Source organism: Seriola dumerili, unplaced genomic scaffold (assembly GCF_002260705.1).
Source record: "Seriola dumerili isolate Sdu_G_001 unplaced genomic scaffold, Sdu_1.0 BDQW01000092.1, whole genome shotgun sequence".
Taxonomy (NCBI): domain Eukaryota; kingdom Metazoa; phylum Chordata; class Actinopteri; order Carangiformes; family Carangidae; genus Seriola; species Seriola dumerili.
Genome location: NW_019174347.1, coordinates 1,945,060 through 1,970,059, shown reverse-complemented (window position 1 = coordinate 1,970,059; position 25,000 = coordinate 1,945,060). Strand labels below are relative to the sequence as shown.

The following is a 25,000-nucleotide window of genomic DNA, read 5'->3' as shown; positions in this document are numbered from 1 at the left end:
AAAGAAGCTTTGATCACTTCCCCTTTAGGGAATTCCCATTGCGATGTTAAGTGATGTTGCAGTACTCTGAAAAACTCCAGTAGACTTCTGTGAGTTCGACCCTCCAAGAGGCGAGGGACAGTGATGTTAGACTGCAATGCATTATTACCCAGCAGGCATTGCATGGTAGTGAAAACCAGCATCAGTTGATATAAAACAAACCTTATTTTACGTTGTGTTTTTTACATTGTCTCCTAATTTTTGCATGAGATTATGTAAATGTAATATACAGTGACTGTTTCACTATACATGATTGAATAGTACATGTGGAGTCAGCCCCCCTCAGACCCCACCCTCTCCCTCTTCAAGAGACCACTTGTGTGATGGAGGATACTAACAAGTGCTGAGGGGAAGTGGAGGAAGGCATGGTAAAAGCTTGGCACCCTCACACACTGTCCCTGTGCTCCTCTAAGCTACTTACTCTGAAAGATGATGATCTGGATCAGACCCTCAATTCAGTTGTTAACACATAAAAGTGTACCGGTGGCTACAACCGTGTCTGTAACTGATCTACCTGAGTGGCTTCACTGTTTCACTGCTGATACTTTGATGAGGACGTATATGCTGCAGATGGTTTTGATGATTTTCTTTTATTAAGTCTTGTAAGTCTCTTGTCCTTCTACCGACTGCATCAAGAATATTAGGTCCGACAAGGGGGAAATCCCAGATGTGATTGCAACAGTACTGGACGGCCGTGGAGAAAATATTCCCGGGCCCGGCACACAACCTTGGAGGACTCCCAAAGAGACGAGTAAACGTTCAGACAGAAAATCCCTTGGTCCTGACATCCTCATCATGGCTGGAAAAGTCATTTGAGAAGCCGGAGTTACGGCTCTGTGAGAACAATGTCGTACAGTCAGTCTCCAGGGGAAAAAAAATTCATCCACACAATCACTTCCCTCGATCAAATCAGTGATTCCTTTTTATAAAAAAAACATATCTGAAAGACTGGATTTGGTAGAGTTCAGCTTGCAGCTGTTACACTGTGTTATTAACTTTAAATATGAGCAATTACTGTAAATGCTAAAAATCACAAGCTCTAATATGGTAAAAGGGAACCTGTGATTTGGATGGACAGCATGTAGGAAGACTTTAAGTGCATTGGAGTGAGATTAATTCAAAATAAAATCATTCAATATTACATGGGAGTGCATTGGTACCAGTGAGACTTAATACGATCCAGGAAGTCCAGCTGGACCGAAACAACGAGTCCTCCAATCTAAACGACCACATAGGTTGCTTGTCCTTACCCTCGAATGCAACCAAAACAAGTGTACCGGTGGTGAGCGTACCGAACCTTTGTCATCATGGAAACAATAATAAACACGTGGATACGGTCAGGTTTGGGTTAAAATACATAACAAAGTGTAAATGGGCAAGATACTGAACCCCAAATTGCCCCTGATGGCTGTTCCATCAGTGTATGAGTGTGTGTAAAGGTCTGATGTATGTATGAGTATTGTTAAGCGCTTTGAGTGGTCGATACAACTAGAAAACAGCAGTGTAGTCCATTTACTATTTATTTGATTGGACACTACAGAGCCTTGCCGTATATGGTATTGTGCATTGACCACAATCAATTGAATGAGGGAGAAAGTTTTCGTGAAGTTATTTGGTTGAGGTACCGCTCACAGGAACTACATGACGTCTGGTGAAATACAATAATGACTCTTTGTGGCTCTGAAAAAGAACTTAACTTCGCTGATTGAAAACATTTCATCCGCTCTTCAATGCTTCTTTACGTCACCGTGAGGCTCAGAGAACCGCTCGACTCGGTGCTGCAAAGAACGCTTTCTAAAAATGCCCTTTACAGCGCTGTAAATAGCTCTGCAGCGGTACAAGCCTAAAGAAACATTTCCAGTTACTATATAGAAATTTTTGGTTAAGAGTTCAGGAAACCAGAGCGAGGCAGCGCTGTTCGGCTGCATGATGGATTCTGGTAAAGTAAACAGAGGGCGGGAGAACGTGGGGGTCATGCAGGAATAGCAGGCAGACAGACAGCGTCAGCAACTCTGTTCAAGAGCTGACTGACAGATGGAAAAAGAGACAAAAGACGGAGAGAGAGGAACAAGGAACAAGGGAGGGTGGTCCAGAAAGAGTGGGAGAGGGAGGGGAAAAGAGGAGGAAGGAAAGGAGATGAAAAAGAGACAGAGAGGGGGTAAAAATAAGAGTGAGGAAGCCAGAGAGACGGAGAAAAAAAAAGGGAGGTGATGAAAGGGGAAGTGAGGAAGAGAAAGAAAAGAGATGGGGAAAGGGAAAGCATGCAGGAAGAGGAAGAGATATAAATAGGGTCAGTTAGGGTGAGACGAAGAGACGAAGAGAGAAGGATGGACGGTCAACAGAGAAGGGAGTTAGAGAGAAACAAATCTGAGGGAGAAAGAGAGAAGCACGAAAACAGAAACTTAATACAAGAAACGGGGATAAATGAGGAAGATAAGATGGAGGGAAACGTGATGCACGAGGAGGAGAAGTGAGGAAGAGGAGAAAAGAGTGAGAGGGTGAGGAATGAGATAAGAGGACGATAGAACAGAGACAGACGAGATGAATGATGGAGAGCTGAGGATGAGGAGGAAATGTGAGGAGGTGGAGGAGGACAAAGCAGGAGGAGGTAGAAAAAAAACGAAAAGGATTGAGGAAGTGGAAGAAGAGGAAGATGAAGAGGGAGGGAGAAAGAGAGAAGCGGGAGGAATGCAGCAGAGGGAGGAGGCGGTGTTCTGCTTGGTTGCAGCTAAATGAGACGTTTCGTTAGACACCACACAGATGCATTTCCTCTGGTGCTCCTCCTCCTCCTCCTCCTCCCTCTCTTCCTCCCTCTTCCCTCTATCCACCTCTTTTAGTGCAGACAGGAAGACCTTCTCCTCCTCCTCCTCCTCTTCCTCCTTTTTCCCTCTCTCTTACTCTAAACATTTCCCTCTATTTTCCTTCAGATAAAGGAATCCGAGTGTAGACGTCTGCTGTCGAAATCCTGACCTTGTTTTCTGATTGGCAGCCGCGCGTTTTTGGCATTTTTTATAGTTCTGTGCACTTTGTACCTCAGATGGATAATCACATAATCTAAGCTAATGTGACAGATGACATACAGGCCTTAGGTCATTTGGTTTTCTGTTACATATTTTAATTTTTCTCTGCTTTATTGAGCACAGATGTGTGTCTGTGTTTCCTGGAATATAAAAATAGGGTCTAAAAATGGTGAATATTACTGAGTCAGATTTTTTTTTTTTTACCTGTTTTACATTTGTGCCTTCTTTTATGACTTCTATGTTTTACAGTTGCAGTTTGAAAGCAACAGTCTCTCTAAACAGTGTAGCTGCTATAATCCAGACGAGATTAGCTGCACAGGAACCTGCAAACACAAATCAGGACTAAAAAAAAAAAAGGTGCATGTTCTTAGTTTAAAAGGCAAAAATCATTAAATTATATTTTGATTTACAAGCGGCAGTGTGTAATATCATTTTTCAGTATCGTACACTCAGGGCTAAGGAAGCAATACAGTGGTTCTGAGACAGATGTTGACTTTTGTGGAGTAAAACTACATTTCTTTTCTTGTCTTGAAGTCTTTGAATTCTGTTTTTATTTCATGTCTTCATTTTTTGGGGTTAAATATGTAAATATAGAGTTTGCAAGGAAAGTAGAGATCATTTTCAGCAGGTTAGTGTATCAATGAAACAGAAATTTGTCATTTTTTGTAAAATTTATGGAAAGCAAGAACTACACTACTAACTAATCAACTAACTAATTTACTAACTACCTTATAATGTGACATTTACTAGGTTAGGATCTTACCATTTGAGCAATGCAATGCAAAAAATTCTAACATTTTTTATCTTGACAGCGGGATCTGTCTGGAAAAGCCGTGAACTTTCCAATAAGACAGAGACTCTGTGCTGAGAGTCGTGATTACGATGATGATGAATACTAAAATACTTTGATGCAAACTCAATGAATCCAATCAAAATATAGATCAAATTAATGGATGATGGCTGACGGTGATGTTAAAGAATTGTGGAGGATTGAATCGATCTATCATTTGCTCAATAAATCAATAAATATGAGCAGTAGGAGTGATGGATACAGTGCAGGATGAATGGATAAATTAAATAAGAGTTGGACTTTGGATGAAGCATCTAAGTCCTCCTCCTCCTCCTCCTCCTCCTCCTCTTCTCTATCCTCCTTTAATCCTGCTCTTCATCCCTCTTGTCTTCTTCTGTGGCTTTATTCGTGGCCGTGACATTCCTGGAATTTATCCCACTGAAAGGAAACTCACAGAGAGACTGACTCGCACTCACCTGGAGTAACCTCACCTGCTTGGTCACAGGAAAGGTCAAAGGTCAAAGTAACACCTCACCTATCCACTTTCTAGCTCCATAACTGACATTCTGCAGAAACACCAGTGTCGAGAACATGACTTTTTATTACCTGCTGATTTCAGCTGCTGCAAAACTACAAAAACCAGAATTATTCTCTAATAAAAAAAGTAGCTAAAACCTGCGTCACCATCTCTTTCAGTGTGTAGTCATAGCACTGTGTTGGAGAGTGTGTCGTGTTGTCTGAAAATAGCTCATCGGTCCACCTGTTTGTCTTAATGTCGTGGGCATGACCCTGATTACTGCTAATTCACTTAATGCCATTAATCCCATGTACAATAACACACACTCACACTTTTGTACAGAGTCCCCCAAGGCTCATCAACTGACCCTCTCAGCCTATTTCTGTCTGTGTGTGTGTGTGTGTGTGTGTGTGTGTGTGTACTGTAAAACATGTTTTATGTACGGATGAAGACACAGATGTTTGTGTGTATGATTGTGTGTGATGTGGGGCTGTCAGAGGAGGCTGGAAATAGACTTGGTGGTAATGAGAGGTTCAGGGGATTGATCAGAGCTATGGAAAAACTAACACACACACACACACACACACACACACACACACACACACACACACACACAGGTACACATAAGAGTCTCTATGGGGTGAGAAATCTTTCATGATCTGATCGCAGCAAATGGAAGAGCTCTGTCAACACGGCTGTTTAGTAACACACACACACACACACACACACACACACACACACACACACACACACACACACACACACACGCACACACAAAGCTCACAGTCTGAGTCAGAGGCTGATTATAGAGCAATATGTCATCCATTCATGCTATTGTGACCTTGACCCCTTGTGTACATATATATACACACACACACACACACAGGTTTAATGCTTAAATCATAAACAGGTATCACAGAATTCACTGTTAGCGCAGAGCTGACAGGTGAGTGTGGAGTGGCAGAGAGAGAGTGTGTGTTTGAAATGTGTGTGTGTGTGTGTGTGTGTGTGTGTGTGTGTGTGTGTGTGTGTGTGTGTGTGTGTGTGTGTAAATTCCTCTGGGACCAGAAGTACTTAATGTATTTTAAAAGTTTTCAGAGTGTGTGTTTAAGCTGGGGCTGTGTTTACTGAGTGGGCTGCAGATGGATGGACAGACACTGACATGTTAATGGCCTCCTGTGTGTGCGCGCGCGCGCGTGCGTGTGTGTGTGTGTGTGTGTGTGTGTGTGTACCAGCTGTGGCGTGTCGTGCAGCAGCGGCAGCAGCGTGGCCTCCAGGATGGCGGTCTGGTCGGGGGTCAGGCCCTGCCACAGCGACAGCAGCAGCACCAGCAGGTGTGTGGCGCTCCGCAGACGGACGAACGCCTCCTCCAGCAGAGCCCGGTTCTCCTCCGCCGCCTCCGCCAGCGCCATCACCTGCAGGAGGGAGGAGTCAGTCAATATCTTTCCGAATAATCACACTGTATAGTCAGGTGACAACAGCATGGCGTAGAGGGTTTCACATCTTTCTGCTTATAGTGAAATCATCACCGTTTTCTGTTTTCTTGTGTCTGATGCTGTTGCATGGTATCTCTAAAAATATTGCATTTGAATTAAAAAAATTACAATACAAGATAAAACATAGTAAAACACAGTTTAGTCACCATTGGAAAAGTTTAGACACATGAAGAAGCAGCTCAGTAAAATGTTCTGGGTCGACGATGTTGATGTTCAGCCTCGAAAATGAAGTGTGAGAAGTTTTGAGCACATTCCCTCCTGAGGCCAGAAAATTCATTACTTAAAAAAACACACATGTTCCCATTTATCACAGGAATAAGGCATTTATTATTAAAATATTACAAACAAAATACAGTCCTATATTGGCAATACAGCCCAAATCATGAATCATCTTTTGGTTCTCTGAGGGTCTCGGCTGTATGACTGAGAGCAGTTTCTCCCGGTGTCGACTGCACAACCTGTGTAAACAGTTTTATGAGCATCAGCTCCACAGCTCCTTCATTACCGTCACCGTCACAGTCCGCTCTGTCAGGAGGCTGATTTACTCTCATTTAGATGAGCCCCAATTCACCCCGAACAACTTCATCACAACATGTTGCTTTTAGAGCTTGTGTTTTCACTGGAGACCAAGATTCAACACGGCTGTTACATAAAGGCCTCACACCTCCAACTCCAGCAAGTTATTTCTGTCTTTACGCTTTGGAATTAGAAGTTAAAGTTAAAGTGTTTGGGAGAAAGATTGAATTATTTTTCATGCTCAGGTGGATTTTTCCTTTAAAGATAACTTCATTTCATTACATCATGGATTATATTTAATAGTTTTCATCTTTTATCAGTATTGAACACACAAAGTTAATTGACTGGAAAGTGAGTACTGCAGTCGATCTAAAAAGGTTTAGCTGGACAATATGACTTCAAATCAATATCACGATTATGTCAAACTTTTACCCTGATTACAATTAATGAGCAATTACTTTGGCATTCACGAGCCATGCACTCTTCATATTCGGCTGTGATTATATTTCAAGTGATTAAACAAATTGGTGGTGTCATCTTTGGTCACTATCCATGTTACATTCGCCGCTGTTTAGCAATCGTGACTGGAAGGAGGCGAGGTGGGCGTGTGCATCATCGTTTCCAAAGGTCTCAGTTTTCTGTCATTCCAGACTACAACAACACAACCTGAGTTTTATAAACTAAAACAGGTCCAGGAAGAGTTTCCAAAATTCTCTGTTTGAGGGACTTGAAAACTCCGGGGTCGTGTGGACGCCAGGAATAAACGTAGAGAAAAGAGATGAGTTTTTAAAGCTGCAGCAGAATCCACCTCTCTACTGTCGACCTGTAGTGCTCTGAGAAATCATTGCTTTGATGGTGAATCACTGAATGCGTTACTTCTCGCACATTGTTGGAGGCCTGAGCAGGTGTAACACCAAAGTAGTGTGTCTAGCAGCTCACACACACACACTAACTACAACCTCTCTAGACTGCAGAGAGGTTTATACCCTAAATATTCTCATTGAAAGCAATTCTATTAATGATAAGGTGGATTGTTCCTTTAAGAATACATTATTAAACAGCAGGGAATGAGCATCGGTCCAGGCTTTGCTGTGTTATTGTTTGGGTTTCCAAAGAGAAGGAAGTGGATCCACGTCCTTCGTCCTTCGTCCTTCGAATCTATCATATTTTAGGGTTGTTTCCTGGCGTCTGTTGGAATTCAATTCTCGCTCTGAACAAACTGCACCACTGTTCTCCTGTTAGAGAACTGGAAATCCCATTTTCAAGCTATTTTTTTTTTTTTGTTTTTTTTTAAAGCATCCCTTCTTTCTCAACTGGAAAAATAAACTGAAGTAAAAGGACAAAACGCAGCAGAGTTCAAATAAACCGCTCTCTATACGCTGGCTCTGCAAAGCTCTGATGACTTGTCCTTACAGTCAGTTGGCTTCCACTTAGAACCTGCAGGATTTTCATGAACCTGCTGCATGTTTTGTTCCCCAAAGAGCGCAGGGTTCAGAAACACTGAGGACAGCAAACAAAAACTGAACCCTCGCTTTGAAATGAAGACGAGGACAAGCGGCACAAGCGGGAGCTTAAGTCCGTTTTACTCTGCAGTGTTTAACAGCGAGCGAGTGGATGCATGAACGAGGTGTGGCGGGACCAGGTGAACTCTGACCTCCAGCCAGGGGTCAATCCCTCCATCATTACAAAAACAGAGGAGTGGAGCCTCGCGAACGTGTGATGACAGAGCAAGACGGATGGCGACGAGGACAACAAGAAAGGACAAGCCGGACAAAGAGAAGGAGGGAAACAGGAGACGAGGGTAGAGAGAGAGATGAACAGACAGAGAGAGAGAGAGAGAGAGAGAGAGAGAGAGAGCGAGAGAGAGAGAGAGAAAAAGAAGAGGTGAAAGCAGATCTGGGACTAATGGACTAGTGTGTGTTCAGATAAATGAGTGATCTGCAGGCCTGAGCGCCAACGTACGCCAGCAGTTTGTTTGACAAATGGATTCAGCGCTCGCCATTTGATACTGCGAAAACAGAGATGGAAGACTCTACAGTGTGTGTGTGTGTGTGTGTGTGTGTGTGTGTGTGTGTCAGGGTTGAGCAGCAATCGCCAAAGTAAGCCGTTTTGATTTGTGTAATACTAAACTTCAAACATATAGGTGCATGAGTATGAGTGCCTCCTTTATGACTTGGACACAAAGATGTAAACAGTTGGAGTCAAAACCTTGTTTTCGTGGTGACCCCCGCCCCCCACCCCAAAAAAGTCCCCGGCTCTCAGTCATGGCTGAGGTCACCTATGGGTGCCATGTCACTCACACCTTGTAGGTAACCCATACACACATTCACATGCTAAAACGTACCAATCAATGAACACCTAACTCTTTATAAATGCAGGCATTTTTGACTCTACTTCTAAACCTGTGAGGACCCTCATTGACTTAATACACTCCCGAGGCTCTTTGTCCAACTCCAACCATAATCTGAACCTCTAATCTTACGCCTAAAACAAACTCTGGACCCTCCAACAGCCTTCATCAAATTCTTGAGCATGGATCGAAATCAGGAAACTTTATTAACTCGAGACGGTTATTTTTACTCTAGCAAAGTTTGTTATTTAACACGGATGCATTGAGCAGTTCAGCAGGTGAAAAATGAAACACAGAAAGATGAAAAAGGGATTAAGAAATGTTTCTATTCCCCAAATGTTTCCAAAAATGTTTCCTAACTTTCTAGTTGTCAAACTGAGACTGGTCCTCGCAAAGATAGAGACTTGCAACTGGCACAGAAAATCCAAGCATATGAATTCTTGATTTCCTCATGCACACTTTCTACCATGCAACACACACACACACACACACACAACCCCAACCACCCTCCCCTCAGGGTCTCTGAAAGTGTGTGTGTGTGTGTGTGTGTGTGTATTGATAAAAGGCTCCAGGTCCAGTGAAGGGCTTCATTGTTGGCAGCAACTCGGCTCCACACACACTCTGATTGATGCCAGCTGAGAGAACACAAAGACACATTTAGGCTGGACACACACACACACACACACACACACACGAAGCAGTGATATAAGAACTTGCATATATGTGAACCGGAGTGGGCACAAACATAAAAAGAGGTACAACGGACAGACCTTCACAATAAGAGAGGAACCTGGACATTTATTCATGTTTTAATACACACACACACACACACACACACACACACACACACACACACACACACACACACAGTAGCTGTATGTCAGCAGCTGAACTGCTGGTGACCTTAAACAACCTGCTGAGGTTGTGACCTCCTGTCGTGTCTGAATAAAGTCTCCAAAAAAAAAATCAAAAAATCAAATTCAGAATGAAGAAAAGTTTGTGGTAGGAAAATGAAAATACTCTCTCTTTTACTCTTTCTTTCTATCCATCCATCCAGCCTTTATTCCATCCCAAACAAAGAGACCATAAGTCTAACAGCTCCTAATGCCAGCCAACATTTTACATTATTCCTGCACACACTCACCACACACACACACACACACACACACACATACACAAACAGTTGTGTTTGTATATTCACGCACAAATGCACTACGATATGCACACACATGCACCGAAAGCCACAAGAAATGTACTGAGAAACACAAACAGAAATCATGGGCACCCTTATCTATGGAAATGAACGGTTGAAAGCACACACACACACACACACACACACACACACACACACACACACACACACACACACACACACACACACACACATATACAAACTATGTGGCTGTGGTTTCAGTGAAGTAATTGTAGCCGATGGACTGAATGAGGTTTGGTAGCTACAACAGGCAAACTGTAGAAGAACCAATCAGGAAGCAGATGAAGTCAAACACGTGAGGGAGAAAAAGTGAAACCCGCCACACGATTGAACACAAGCGATACACAAAGGGTCGGAGGGAAGAGTTCGAATGCCACCCGGGATATCAGAGCTTGATCTGAGCATGTTTGACTCAGTGTTTGGTCCAGTTACAGATATCAGACTGAACTGATTTATCTGAGTCAATGCTTTCCAGAATAAAACCAACCTTTAAAAACCTTTGTCAACATAAGTATCTGCAAAATGTTGTTGCTGCAACTCAAAGCACTTGGCTCAGATCGGGGAAAGATGAAGTTCTTGTTTAAACATTTAGGAAAAGACACGACTTGAACCAAATTTGATGTTGATTCAGTATTTAACCTTAAACAAACGTTTAGTGGCCTAAACTTCACTAAATGCCAGATGTGAATCCCAGTATTCAGTGTCACAGTCCTGTGCTTTGAGCTTTGTAACATAAATGTCATAGTGTTACTGTTTAGGCTACTTCACAGTCGTCAAGGAGGAGGGAAAACTGTATTTTATATTATTATATAATACTGCTGTGTTAGTCTGTCTATGGTTCCTAACGGATTGTATTTTATCTAACGCAGCAGTATTTTCAGTCTCACTGTCGCCTCCTGTGAGGGTGGAGTACATTACATAAGGCTGCGCCATCCTATCCTATAAATAGGACGCTATCTACGACATTAGAATGTAAACAATCACAGTTTTTGTTTTCTTGTTTCCCAATCTGCTGATGTTTCCTGGTACGCTTGGGATTCTTTACTCACTTCCTGGTTGGACCGGAGAGAAGAATTAGATCACTCTAAGAGTCTAAGTTCTTCTCAGCTCGTCTCTATAGTTAAAGTGTCGACATAATTTACACCTCCTGTCAAAGCTACTGGACGCACATCAAGGAGAACCTCGGCTTATTTTTAACCACAGTTTCATTTGGTAACAGTTTGGTCGCAAGACCCGGGAGAAAAGTGTCACTATGGTTCATGCAGCTGCCCAGGACAGATGTCACCAGTGGTGTCAGTCAGACAGCGACAGTATTACTCAGCACAGTGTTTGTGTTCTTTGTAAGTTACACTGAACTGTGACTGAAGCAGCAGCAGCAGCAGCAGAAGAAGAAGAAGCACTTGTGTTTGGCTTCTTCAGACTGTGTTCCTTCAGCTCAGAGATCAGTGGAGGAGTCAGTGAATGACAGAGAGTCTGGAGCCAAAAAGCATAAAAACCAGTTCCTGTCAAACATGAGTGAAAGTTAGTGAAAGTCAACATGGCTGCAAGTGGGAGAACGAACCGAAATGAATCACCGCCAGAGTTTTATCCTCGGATAAAATGACACAAGCAAGAAACAAAGCTCAGATGTTAGTGTTGTGTGTGTGTGTGTGTGTGTGTGCTCTGCAGAGCTGGTAGATTAGATGTTTCCTGCTCAGTTAGCCACAGCAAGCAGCATGGATGCACTCCAAGCCACACACACACACACACACACACACACACACACACACACACACGTACACAAATACACACACAGTCATAAAAAAGCACTGCAAATGCACACACAACATAGAGATATACAGATGCAAATATGAACACACACACACACACACACACACACACACACACACACACACACACACACACACACACACAGCTGCACTATCTGTGTCAGTGTAACAGGACAGCAGTCTGTTTGGCAGAAAGTGACGTGGCAGGACCCAACTCTCGTTCCCTGGAGGACGATGGGACGAGCGACAGAGGAAATAAAGAGGCAAGAAGGGGAAGAGAGAGAGAGAGAGAGATAAAGAAAACGATAAAGAGGAAAGAGATTTTTCAATGAGAGGAACGAGCGATTATGAGGAACTGGGGAAGATGAAAGGATGACAGTTACGTATGAGGACAGATGCAAAATGAAAGAGAGAGAAGGGGAGAGAGATAGAGAGAGTGAGAGAGAGAGATAGATAGAGAGAGAGAGAGAGAGATAGAGAGAGATAGATAGAGAGAGAGAGAGAGAGATAGATAGAGAGAGAGAGAGAGAGAGAGAGAGAGAGAGAAGTTTTCACTGACAGAAGGGAGGAGAGAAGAAATAAGAGAAGTGAAAGAAGTAAAGAAAACAGAGGAAAGGTTCATGTTGGGGTCAACTGAATGGCTGTGTGTGTGTGTGTGTGTGTGTGTGTGTGTGTGTGTGTGTGTGTGAGTGTCCAGGCTCAGTGTTTCCGTGTCTTAATTAAAGAGCCAATTAGAATCTCAGTTTAACGACGGCTGAAATCAGAGGCCATTTCCTGACTAATAGACACACACCCATGTATACTGTTACATACATATGCACACACGCACGCACACACACACACACACACACACACCCTGGGAGTCGCTAACTAACACACACACAAACACGCATGATCACACACATTAGTCATTAACGTCCCTTCCACACACACACGCGCACACACACACACACACACACACATACACACGCATACAATAATAAATGTGGTTTCACTAACACAGAAACACATTTCCTCAGTAATGGAAGAACAGTAACAGATTCACTGTTTCACTGAGTCAGACAAACACACACACACACACACACAAAGACACTTCAGTGGCGAGGCATGTGTCTCATTTAAGTTCCTTTGTGCTGTTGTAGAGCCTGACGCTGCCAAACACCTGCATACACACACACACACACACACACACACACAGGAACACTGCAGGGCGTGTGAAGGGTTTGCAGGGAGTTAACCTAAACATTACAAATTGTCAGACACTAGCTTCCACCATCAGACTCCACAGACACACACAGAGAACAGAGATCCTGCACTAAACACTCGACGTGCTCTGCCCGTCGCCAACAAACACATCTTCTCCCTTTCATCTTGTTTTTGTCTCGTTCATCTGTATTCAGTTTAGAGGAAGAGGAATGCCGATTTTCAGCTATTAACTGAACTGAACTGTGACCGAGCGCAGCTTCATTAGAGGACATTGCTTTGTGTTATTCATAACGCTCGGTGTCTACTGTTAGAGCCTCTTCTGGTCAGACTGTATGATTTCTACTTGTGAGACTGTGACGCTGCTCACTCTCCACAAACTGCTGGAACGAACAACATACTGATTATTTAGCTATTCTTAGAGGGGGTTACCAGTAGTGGAGCTAAAAATGTAAAGTTGGTCCTGAGAGCGGCAATACATGAAAAAAATTAAGGGAGCATTTCAAACCAAAGGGGTTCATCCTCCTGAGAGTATAAATGTGCTCGACAAATTTCAAGATTGTGTTGTGTGCTATGTTGATAGTTTGGCCTGAGGGTGGAGCAGAGCGTCCAAAATGACTATTACTGTGGCCCAGACTTGGCCCGATAGTGGCGTTGAAGAAAAAGGTCAGAGGCTTGTCAGAACCACTGGGATTCATCCTCTGATGCTCATGAATATTTACAGAAAAACATGCAGCTTTCTAAACGTAAAGACATTAAAAACACATATTTCCAGGTGTGGTATGACTCAAACGGTCTGTGGCTATCATGCCGATGTCCATCGTGATTAAACACCAATTATTCAATCAGACACCAAAGAAAAAGAAAGTTTTCGTCAAAGTTAGTATCAAAGTTATTCAGTGATAGTTGGATGCTAACTGCTAATATCTCACTGAAGCTGTAGCCCGCAGCATAACTCAACATTACAACTCGTTTCCATCTGACAAGGCATTATGGGAAGTGTAGTTCTGAAATTTAGAGCATGAGTTGCATTATAATGAAATGAATAATTACATGATAGCAGAATCTAAAATGTAAGTGATTTGTAACTATCAGTCTAAAATCCACTTTGTTCATACAGATGTTAATGGACAGAGAATTTTTTTGTGACAAAAAAGTGCATTCAACTTGATTCATTTCATGTCAGTGAATTGAAAGAGAAAGAGACGGAGAGGTGGATGGTTCTCTGGGACATAAACAGGCGGCAGACGACGGAGACAAAGCGATCTGGCAAACGAGTGACGGAGCGATCGGCATCTCTCCTCCTGGTGTCTGATAGGCCGATAAGCAGACAGACAGACAGTTACCACTATTGTCTGTGGTCAAAACAAGAGCACACAACACACAATACTGATAACACTGTCTGTCTACACTTTGGCTGATAAGACTGGGGGGGGGGGGGGGGGGGCGAGAGAGGAGTAGACAGAACAGAGTGAGAGAGACAAGATGAGACTGAAAGAAAAGACAAAAGGCAACTGAGAGAGAGAGACTGAGGAAAAGATGGAGACAGTAAAAGTTAGAAAGAAGAGGTTGTTGTTTACTCAAGTCTGAATGGAGAGTTGACGGGGAGGAGAAGTGGAGGATCAGGCGATGGGATCCAGAAACCAAATCTGATCCAACCCTCTGATGGTTTATCGCTCGCTGTGGAACGCACCGACCTGATAACACGACCTCCTACAACCTCCTCGCTTTCCCACCCTCCACTTCTCTCCTCCATCGTGCTGCTCCGGGCTGGTGAAAGTTAATTAATAATGTGTCATAGTCATGCATCACTGCCATTTTAGGTGCTCCGGTACAAGTGAACCGTTCAACCCCTGTCATCTTAAAACAATTATTGGCCAGTATGAGTGTGTCATTGGCTTGATTATAAGCTGAGGAAAAACCACAACCTTAAACTGTTAACCGTCGTATTTATCCATCTTTTGTCATAAAACAGCTCACCTAACATGAACCCTTTGATGCTCGCTCCAGATCCACTATTTCTAGTTTTTTTAAAATGTTTTTCAGAAAAAGGAAAAACACTGAAATCCGTCATAGAAGAGACAGAAAAAAGTAAAAGAGTAAAATAGACCAGAATGCAGTGCAGCTGTGAGCTGTGGTTCTCTTAGGTTTTGGTTCCGATTATCATCAGCAATGTCCAGCGCTGATCTGCATGACAGTGATCAGGGTTGATCAAAGCTGTTTTTAAATGGATCGTTAACCTTATATTAAATCCAATCCTTTATACTGTACACTGCACAGCGGGGACAGCAGCTGTAAAAAATGAAGCTCTTGCAGTTTGTTAAAAACACTGGAACGGTTTCAGACCGTGTGGCACGGTGAGTAAACCAGAGTGTGGGACACAGACAGAGTGGAGATCATGGAGAAAATGCAGATAATATGAATATTGGAGATAATTTTACATTTATAATCAGCATTTTGCAGGTGGATGACACCTCTCAAGTGCTGCTGCTGTCTGAAAACTGCATTTGAACTGACGCCAAAACCAACAATTGTGTATGAAATGTCAGAAAATAGTACTTTTTAAAGATTTATTTTCTGTCAGTCAATCACGTTCTACCACTAATTTGAACTTGCACATGGGCAGGCAGCTTGAGAGATTCCCAATTCCCCTTGCACAGTGACCCTCCTCTCTTCAAAGATATTACCTACAACATCACAGGGAACCACTGAACTAAAGCTGCACTGCCAGTTTGATTTTCTTAGCGCAGAGGTTTCTGGGAGCTCGGGGAAACCACGGAGTGAAGAAGGATGTGGCAGGTTGAGGGAACGGTGGGTGGGTACAGACCAAAAACACTTCATCAAAATTCACTGATAATCCCAACCCAGAGCAGGTATTACATTCCTCAATACTCCAGAGGCGCTTTGAGCGGGAATAATGAATGTCGGGAGATCCAGACATTGATGCTTATTCTGCTGTTTCGCTCGCTTCGCGGTGATCCAGATGAGTGTGAGTGTGAGCTAAATGCCTTAAATGTAAAAACACAAGAAGTGAGAAGGTGTCTGGGGTTTCTTCGGTAAGAAAAATAAAGTCAGGGTCGACTTTTTTAAACCGCCTCCCCAATCAAGGCTGTCAGGGATGCTTTAACAGGCCGTCGTTCAGCGGCGCGGACGGCTGCTAAAACACGGTGGCGTGATTTATGAGGCTGTCCCGCTCCGTCAAAGAGCCGGCTGAGCTCTTGTGTTTTCTCTGGGACAGCGAGGCTGAGAGAGGGAGGCCTTCTGCTTTTCTTTGCCACGCGTGTTCACACGGTCACGAACAAAGAGCTTTATTCTCCACTGATACGTCGTGTGTGTGAGAGACCCCGCCCTCCCTCTATCACTCTCCTCACGCCCCCTCCCTCACTCCATGATGAATATGTCTCTTCTTTTCTTTTACTTTTTTTTTAACCTGTCAGAGTTTGAAATATGGGCAGATGAAAACACAAACACACCACTGGATGAAACCTCTGTACACAACACACACAGGCAAACACACACACACACAACCACACATAGATATGAGCTCTCACGCAGAGGCTGAAATCTCCAATATTCACAGTATCCAACACAGTTTTTTAATCGATAAGTCAATCAAAAAGAAAATAAACTGATTATTTAAGTCAGTTTTGATTTGTTTTATTTAGTTTTCAAATACAGTTATTTTTGTTATATATCTATAATATTTTCAAAGCTTCAAAAATGTGAGGATTTGAAATTTCCCCTCATGATTTCAAACACTTCAATGCACACATACGTGACCATTCATGTACACTGGGCATGACACCGCACCACACCGCTGTAAACAGGAAGTAGACTGTTTACCCCGAGGACATTAGTAGCATTAAAGTGCAGAATTTAACTCCACAACAGCTGCTAGCAAAGACATCCAGGTGAGAAACACAAGTACTTCATTATCTATGTTGCTTTCACCGCCGGTAGTTGTGGCTGATATGATCCAATCAGGGAGTGGGGCGGGTCTCTGTCTACGTCATCATTTCCGAGTCTCTGTTTTAGGCGCTTGAAAACTTGGGAGAACCGTGGATGCCAGGAGTGAACGTAGCAAAAGTTGGGATGTAACTGTAGACGTGGCCTGACTCGTCAGTGGGTCAGTCGGACTCACGCTGTGCAGCCAAACTACGGTTAAAGCCAAAGAACTTTATTTTAAGTCTGAGTGGAAATCCTCAAGTTTCCAAACACCAAATATGTCAGACTGAACTTTTAAGGAAAACGTACATAAAACGATATGCAAGACAAATCAAATATTTCTATTTGAGGGAACAGAACAGCCATAAAAAGCATAAAAAAATCTTATGTTAGAATATTTCACTAGCTTCAATGAAGAGCTGGAACAAGCTGCTACAGAATATATCCTCTATGATACTGTCAGACTGAGGAATAAGAGCAACATTTCTCCAACATTAAAGATACTTGAGGGGAAATCTAAGGGGAAAACTGCATTTTAAAAGGCTCCATTAGGTACATTCACTTGTTTTGACTGCTGGGTGAACGTCTCTAACACATAGTATTTTTTAATCAACATGTACATCTATTAATCAGAAACATATCTAATGGACAAATCCGTAATAAGAAAGTTACCTCTCCTGCCACCATGCATTTACACACACACCTAAAAGCACAGACAAAAAATCTTTCACAAAACCTTACATCCACTCACCCTCTCTCTCCCACACACACACTCTCTCTCTCTGTCTCTCTCTCTCTGTCTCTCTGTCTCTCACACACACACACACACACACACACACACTGAGGTCAGTAGTTGCTGCAGTGTGCTGGGTGGTCCTGAGGGCCCGGAGGCCCCAGACAGAGCAGGGGACTAAATTACACAGTGTGACCCACCGCAGTGACACCCAACCTGGGATTAACACCCAGGCTGAGTCCCAGGCCACCGGTAGCCCCGGGCTGTGGGGGCTGACCTCAACAGGTTCAGAGGTGACCTCACACTCTCTCTCACACACACACACACCCACACACACACACACACCCACACACACACACACACCCACACACACACACACACCCACACACACACACACACACACACACACACACAGTCGCCGGTTGAGGCCAGGCCCACCCAGAGCTGAAATAATGAGGGGGTTTGGTCGGTCCAGCTGGATGGATGAAGGGAGGGGGTTCTGGGTGGAGGCTTAACTGGAGAATTTATTAAGTATCTTGTATCCAGGAAAATCCACATTGTGTCTACACGTACATCTGAGACAGATCACAGCTCATACCTGGCAGCACAGTCAGTCTCACATGTTTCACCAGAGGAACACTTGTCGCTGGAGTTTCCCTCCCAGCTAACACCTGAAACTGTGACCGCACGAGACACAGACAGAAAAATACTGTGGACTTCATTGTTCAGTCGTTTATTTTACTTTCATACAGGATGGATCAGAAAGACAGATTAAAGCAAGAGTACTGTTGAATAAATCGGTCGATTATTTGACGAACAATCAAAAGATAATATATTTATTATTTATCAGCAATTTTACACATTTAAATAATACATTGATTAATTAATAAAACAACACTAGACCACCTCAGGGGTTGACTGGGTGTTTCCGGTGCAAATGAATAATTATTTGTGTTAACACTGCTTGTTAAAGTGAGTCTGAACGATACGCAAAATAAATAAATAAATAAAATCATATTGCAATTGCTAGTTATGATTATGAGTCATGATTACAGCTGGACTGGTCATTTAGCATTTAAGTTTCACTGAAAAAAATATAAAAATGGTGATGACGTGATTTTTGTTGGGGTTTTTTTTACCAAACAATCATGATCCTTTACGTCTGGAGAATATGATTTACAGTCTGAAGCGTCTCTGTAGCATCACGAAGCTTCATTTATAGTTTGTTGTGACTCTTTTGACCTTCATCAAATAAACTGCAGCTCCTGCGATTTGGATATTGCACCTGACCAGCTCTACTTTTGACTGATGATTAAAAGGAGGTATTATTAAATTAAACAGGTGCGTAAAAGATGCTTTCTGATTATGTTGTACAGGACTTTTACATGGACGTCAACAGAATGACAAATTTCTTTAGTGCTGTGCTCTCATGTTTTCATTCGGTGCAACCTGTAAATCCACAGCAGTCATAACACAGGGGTCTTCATGAAACACATTTATCAGAGTTCTCATGTCAAAACCGAGACGTTTCGTAACTAATGCAAAACATGACTACGACATAAAAATACTCCTCCCTGCTTTTCTGCTTCCAGGTTCCCACAGGATTTGTCTCAAATCTTATTTCCCCGTCGGGAATACACTGCTGACGATTCACATTTACCATCAAACTTTGATTGTGAAGAACCCTAATTTAAAACAATCCAGTTGTGACCCCACCCATCATACTTCTCCTGGAGATAGTGATTTCCAACAATTCCCAGAATACCTTCACAGAAACCTGCAGGACCTGCTGTATTCAGATCAAGGTCGTAGATGTCAGCGGAGAGTGATACTGACAGGAAAGACGGTCCAGTCGATCCCAACAGTGGGATTAGTCAACTGTGAAAAAATCCTGTTATACTTTGCAATCAAGCTACAGGGGAACAGCTGGAAACATCTGGACGTAATGTCACATCGTCTGCATGCGGAGGTCAGACCAGGTGAAGGAAAGCTGGGTCTGAAACACACACGCACATGCAAACGCACACATACACACCTCATAAAGAGGGCTGATGCAGATGTTTGGAAGTGTGGCCCGGGTCAAAGTTCAAACAGATACACTGACACCACACGCTCACGCCCTAGAGCGAGGCACTTAAATCAGTGTAGGGTGAAGCACACGCGCACANGAGTGATACTGACAGGAAAGACGGTCCAGTCGATCCCAACAGTGGGATTAGTCAACTGTGAAAAAATCCTGTTATACTTTGCAATCAAGCTACAGGGGAACAGCTGGAAACATCTGGACGTAATGTCACATCGTCTGCATGCGGAGGTCAGACCAGGTGAAGGAAAGCTGGGTCTGAAACACACACGCACATGCAAACGCACACATACACACCTCATAAAGAGGGCTGATGCAGATGTTTGGAAGTGTGGCCCGGGTCAAAGTTCAAACAGATACACTGACACCACACGCTCACGCCCTAGAGCGAGGCACTTAAATCAGTGTAGGGTGAAGCACACGCGCACACACACACACACACACACACAGTCCTGACACGAACACACTCAGACACACACACTGTTAGCGAGAGTGTATTAATAGCATGTGATGTGACTTAACCCAAGGGCCCATTTCACCAGAACAGCTGCGAGTGTGGAGAACTGTGTGTGTGTGTGTGTCTCTGTGTGTGTGCACGCGTCTGTGTGTGTGCACGCGTCTGTGTGTGTGTGTGTGTGTGTGTGTTTGCTTTAAACCTTCCTCAAAAGCCAAAATATATATGAACTCTGTTGGCCCGTCCAAGAGTTCAATGGTGCAAGAAAACACACGGACACGCCTGCTACACACACACACTTTCTCACATATTAGCTCTCAACTGCTCCAATGAAAACTTGGTGTATCCTTTGTAATACAATAAACTACATTCTGATTTAATCACATATATTATAACATGATATATTACACACTGCAGAGCTTTGCACCAAATAAAGACATCCATATCAGCTGCGGACATGTCCAAGTCAGATCTTGGAAGTCAAGAATCAAGTCTTTCAGCTTCCTGGATGCTGAACACTTTCCTTTTAAATCTGTGTCACTAGTCTTTTACAAAACTGAAACCAAGTCCCCTCCAATGCACAGGTTTAATAATTACATATTCAAGGTGTTAAGTAATAAAGTACAAACTCTCTCTGTTGTCTGCTGTCTTTAGGGCTGCAGCTAATTATCACTTTCACTACAAACTCATCAACTAAAAATAGTGAAAAACGTCTGCGCAGAGAAGGGTGTTATGGGTAACCGTAGGACAGAGATGCTCGCAGAGGAGCCGACGTGCACACCTCCCACACCTCAACAAGGTGTCCTGTAGAAACGTGCATAAAGCAAGCTAAACTCCTGTCAGGACTCAGGTTCGAAATGGAGATGAAGAGTAAACGTAAACATACAAAACACAAATATCAAAGTGGACTTTCTGATAACAGACATTAAAGTATAAAGGGCATTATGGGAAAGCAAAATTAGACACAGCACTCTGGAGTCACACACTTCATATCCAGTTGTAGTTTTTCAAGCTGGAATTACAAAACCAACATGAAGAAACCAGATGACACGGATCACTACGGGAGTTTAAGTCTCTGTGATTTTTTTAAGAGCAGAGCACAGAGACGCACACAGTGAAGATAACTGTCCCGTCTGATCATAAAAATATCTTCTTTAAGTTATTTTCAGACTTTTCTCTTCATATGTGCTGTATGTAGCAATGTGTATGTGGTCTCACGCGTCGTGTGGGAGCATGTGTGTGTGTGTGAGTGTGTGTGTGTGTGTGTGTGTGTGTGTGTGAGCGTGAGTGCGCGTGGGGACAGTGTTTAGTCTGAAACCATATTTAGTCTCTCTGGTTCTAAGAGGAGGCCTATAATCACACAGAACCTTTCTCTCTACTCATTACAAACACACACACACGCACACACACACACACACACACGCACACACACGCGCACACAGTGGCCTGTCATTACCAGTTCACACTAACCTCCCAGGCTTCACACACACACGCTACAATTTGTTTGCATGAAGACACACACACACACACTGTATGCCCACATTTTGATGCATGTGCACATTTATGAAGATGAACATATGCACCATGTGTGAGATAAGTACATGTGAATATGATTATGCTCATGCTCACACACACACACACACACACACACACACACACACACACACACACACACACACACACACACACACACACACAAACACAGAGCCAGATGTGCTGTCCAGCTGTGTGTCCAACAGGAATGCTGCTGCAGGAAACAGATTTATTCTGTGTCTAATATCATTTAAATGTGAATCTAGATTCAGTGTGACACACAACAAGAGGCTCAGAGAGGTTTTCATGATCAGGACTGAAATCTAAAAGACGGGTTCATCCTCACTCTCACTGTTTCTCCGCTGTTTCTACACGTTAAGATACATGTTTCCTCTTTAACGCACGTGTTAACAAGTCTTCTTCTCTGGGGGCGTGGTCTTAGTTTGTTGTTAGTGTGTTGCTGTTGTTTGCTGCTGCAGGAGGAAACTGTAGTGGGAGAAATGAGCGTAATAATAAGTAACATCAAGAACTTCCTGTAAACTTTAACAGAGGCTTGTGGTTTTGCGACTTTAAGAACAAACAGACATGATTTCTGGTCTACGTGGGGAGGCTACACTTCTTCTGCCGGGGTCTTTGAAATCTAGTCGGATGCTCTGAAAGGCCTTAATGTTTGAAAAGCCAGAGATCAGAGAAGAAGCCACAAAACACAGCGACTCTGCCCTCTGCCCGATTGTCACGGTACCAGTGTTGTTTATTAAATTCCCCCGAATGAAATACAGGCAAGGACAGACAGGGAAATAACTTCACCGCATCGTAAATAATGAAAAGTAGTTAATTAAAATAGTCTATCAATCTGTCTGGTCGCTTCATGACAGGTAGAGAATGTCTGTTACACAAAGAAGTTCTCAGGCAAAACGATGTCAGACGGCGAGAGGAATATGACGGAGTCAACATTAATTAAAGCGACTGAGTGTTAGTATAACTGAGATAATCAGACGTCATGCAACATAATATTTTTATGTAACAACAAAGTAAAAACAAAAAAACAGTGATATTCTCCAAATGGGACCAAATTGGTTGTTTTCACAGACGGAAAAAATGGCAAACGCAGCCATGTTTCTTCCACAGCATCATGTGACTTATTAACTTCTGCTGCTACATCTCCAGCCAGTCTCTCAGTACGGTGGGGACGTCATTAAAACGGACACACCCTGAGTCACAGCGAGCGCTGTCGGCTTTGCCTGCAGCCCTGCGTCGAACAGAAATTCAACAACCTCTGCTAAAACATTCAAATTTTATTTCACGTGGAGAAAAAGTGCTGTCCAAACATATATTATGTAACTGTGACTCTGTAGGTTGAAAGGCCTCCAGCAGAGATACAACAGGACGCCTCTATGTGGTTGTTTGGGTTTCTTGTTATGGCAGTGATGAAGTTCACTGAGAGTCTCTTTGGAAAAAAAAAAGAAAAAAGTGTCAGTTCCAGAACTAAAGATTATGTAAAATTAAATGTAATTTCCCTTCGCTGGTTAGAAAACCACAGTAAAATAACGAATGTGCTGTAGTTCTGTTTAAACACGTCGCTGGATTTTCATTTTCTTCATTTCTGTACAAGCTAAAATACGACCGGATCAGACAGTGAGAGAGTCAGGTTGTTTTCACAGTGTGTTGCTTTTGGTCTGTGTGTGTGTGTGTGTGTGTGTGTGTGTGTTTTGAGTGTAAATCCTGCATTGTCTGTATGTGGTCAAAGACCAAAACAAGGCAGTCTAATCTTGGCAGACAAAACACAGAGAGATCCTGACTACAAATTAGCACCCCACACACACACACACACACACACACCACACACACACACACACACACACACACACACACACACACACACAGTAGAGCCTCTTTTCCACCTGTTTCTCTCCGCTCTTCTTTCCCTATATTTTTTTCTCCCTGTACTGTTTCATGCTTGTTTTTTGTAAAGACAATGATGAAAATGTAAAATTTACAAAGAAATAAAAATCTAAAGTTCATCCAAAGCTTTGTTCTTCTGTCCAACGAACCATTTTCTAAATTTTCGATTCTTTCACATTGTGTCAGTGTTTGACCACAACTGACTGAATCAAGTATTTCAACTACTCCCATGCAAAATTCACATTTTCAGACACATGGGTCATTCATATAGATGCAGTTTTTCTTCTGTTACACTGACGGCTGAGAACATTTCAACCTTGTTGCAACAAATAATGACAATAATGTCAAAACAAAGCCACATTCAGCGTCTCACCAGTGACAAACACCAGAGCTCTTTGTGAAGTCAGTGTAATGCTAATGCGGTGGGCAGGGAGGAATGTGGTTTTGTACCTTCAAAACTCAAATTTGTACATTTTGATGGTATTTATGTTTATTTTTTGCATTTCCTCTTGTGCTGTAGTCGATCACTCATCATTTCAGTCGATTTACTTTGTATAAAATGAATAAACAAGCTCACATGACTGAGTTAAATCCTTCTAAACTTCCTTTCATGATTGTGTATCCTGAAGAAAACAACTGCTGAGAATAAAGAAAACTGTTTTTCTTCTGATGGAGAAAGAGAAGAAACTCTTTTTCCCAGAATGCTACACACACATAACGTATATATATATATATATATATATATATATATACACACACACATTCCCTTGCACACACAAACACAACCTGTACACACATGGTGTCCCTACGGTCCAACAGTGAACCACACACTTGATGCAGTCCAGACCAGAGAGACCTGAGAAGCCAACTCACTCACACAGTCGCACACACACACTAACTAACGAACACACACATAAACACATAAACACACACACACACACACACACACACACACAGACAGACACACACACACACAGAGCCAGGTCTGAGGTGATGGTTTTGGTCGTGGTCCCAGTGAAAACGACACTAATTTGGAGCTAAGGAGCTTTGGTGAGCCGAGTCAAAATTCCATCAACCTACAACAGTGGAAGCTGGATGCTAATGAAAAGCTAACAATGCCAAGGTAAAGTAAATGAGGTCAATGCTAATGCTACTGTGATGATAACAAGGTCGGCCTTCGCTTAGATTGCTAATCTGATCAAACACACTGGGGCCTTTGTAATGTGACCACCACACTCACTTACTTAAACATACACATGCATGCACACACAACATAAACTTTCATAATCATCAACACACACACACACACACACACACACACACACACACACACACACACACACACACACACACACACACACACACACACACACACACACATATATATACATAGATACACACACCTCACATAAATTCCAAAAACTACACTAAATAAGT

General features: G+C 42.8%; 1 protein-coding gene across 1 annotated transcript in view; it reads right to left on the bottom strand.

Annotated features, from left to right (window-relative positions):
- Positions 1–25,000, bottom strand: part of bbs9 (Bardet-Biedl syndrome 9) — a 166,897-nt gene that overhangs the window by 71,550 nt on the left and 70,347 nt on the right. The window contains exon 20 of the mRNA XM_022746160.1: positions 5,599–5,781. Within this exon, the coding sequence (XP_022601881.1) occupies positions 5,599–5,781 (183 nt within the window). The remainder of the gene's footprint in view (positions 1–5,598; positions 5,782–25,000) is intronic.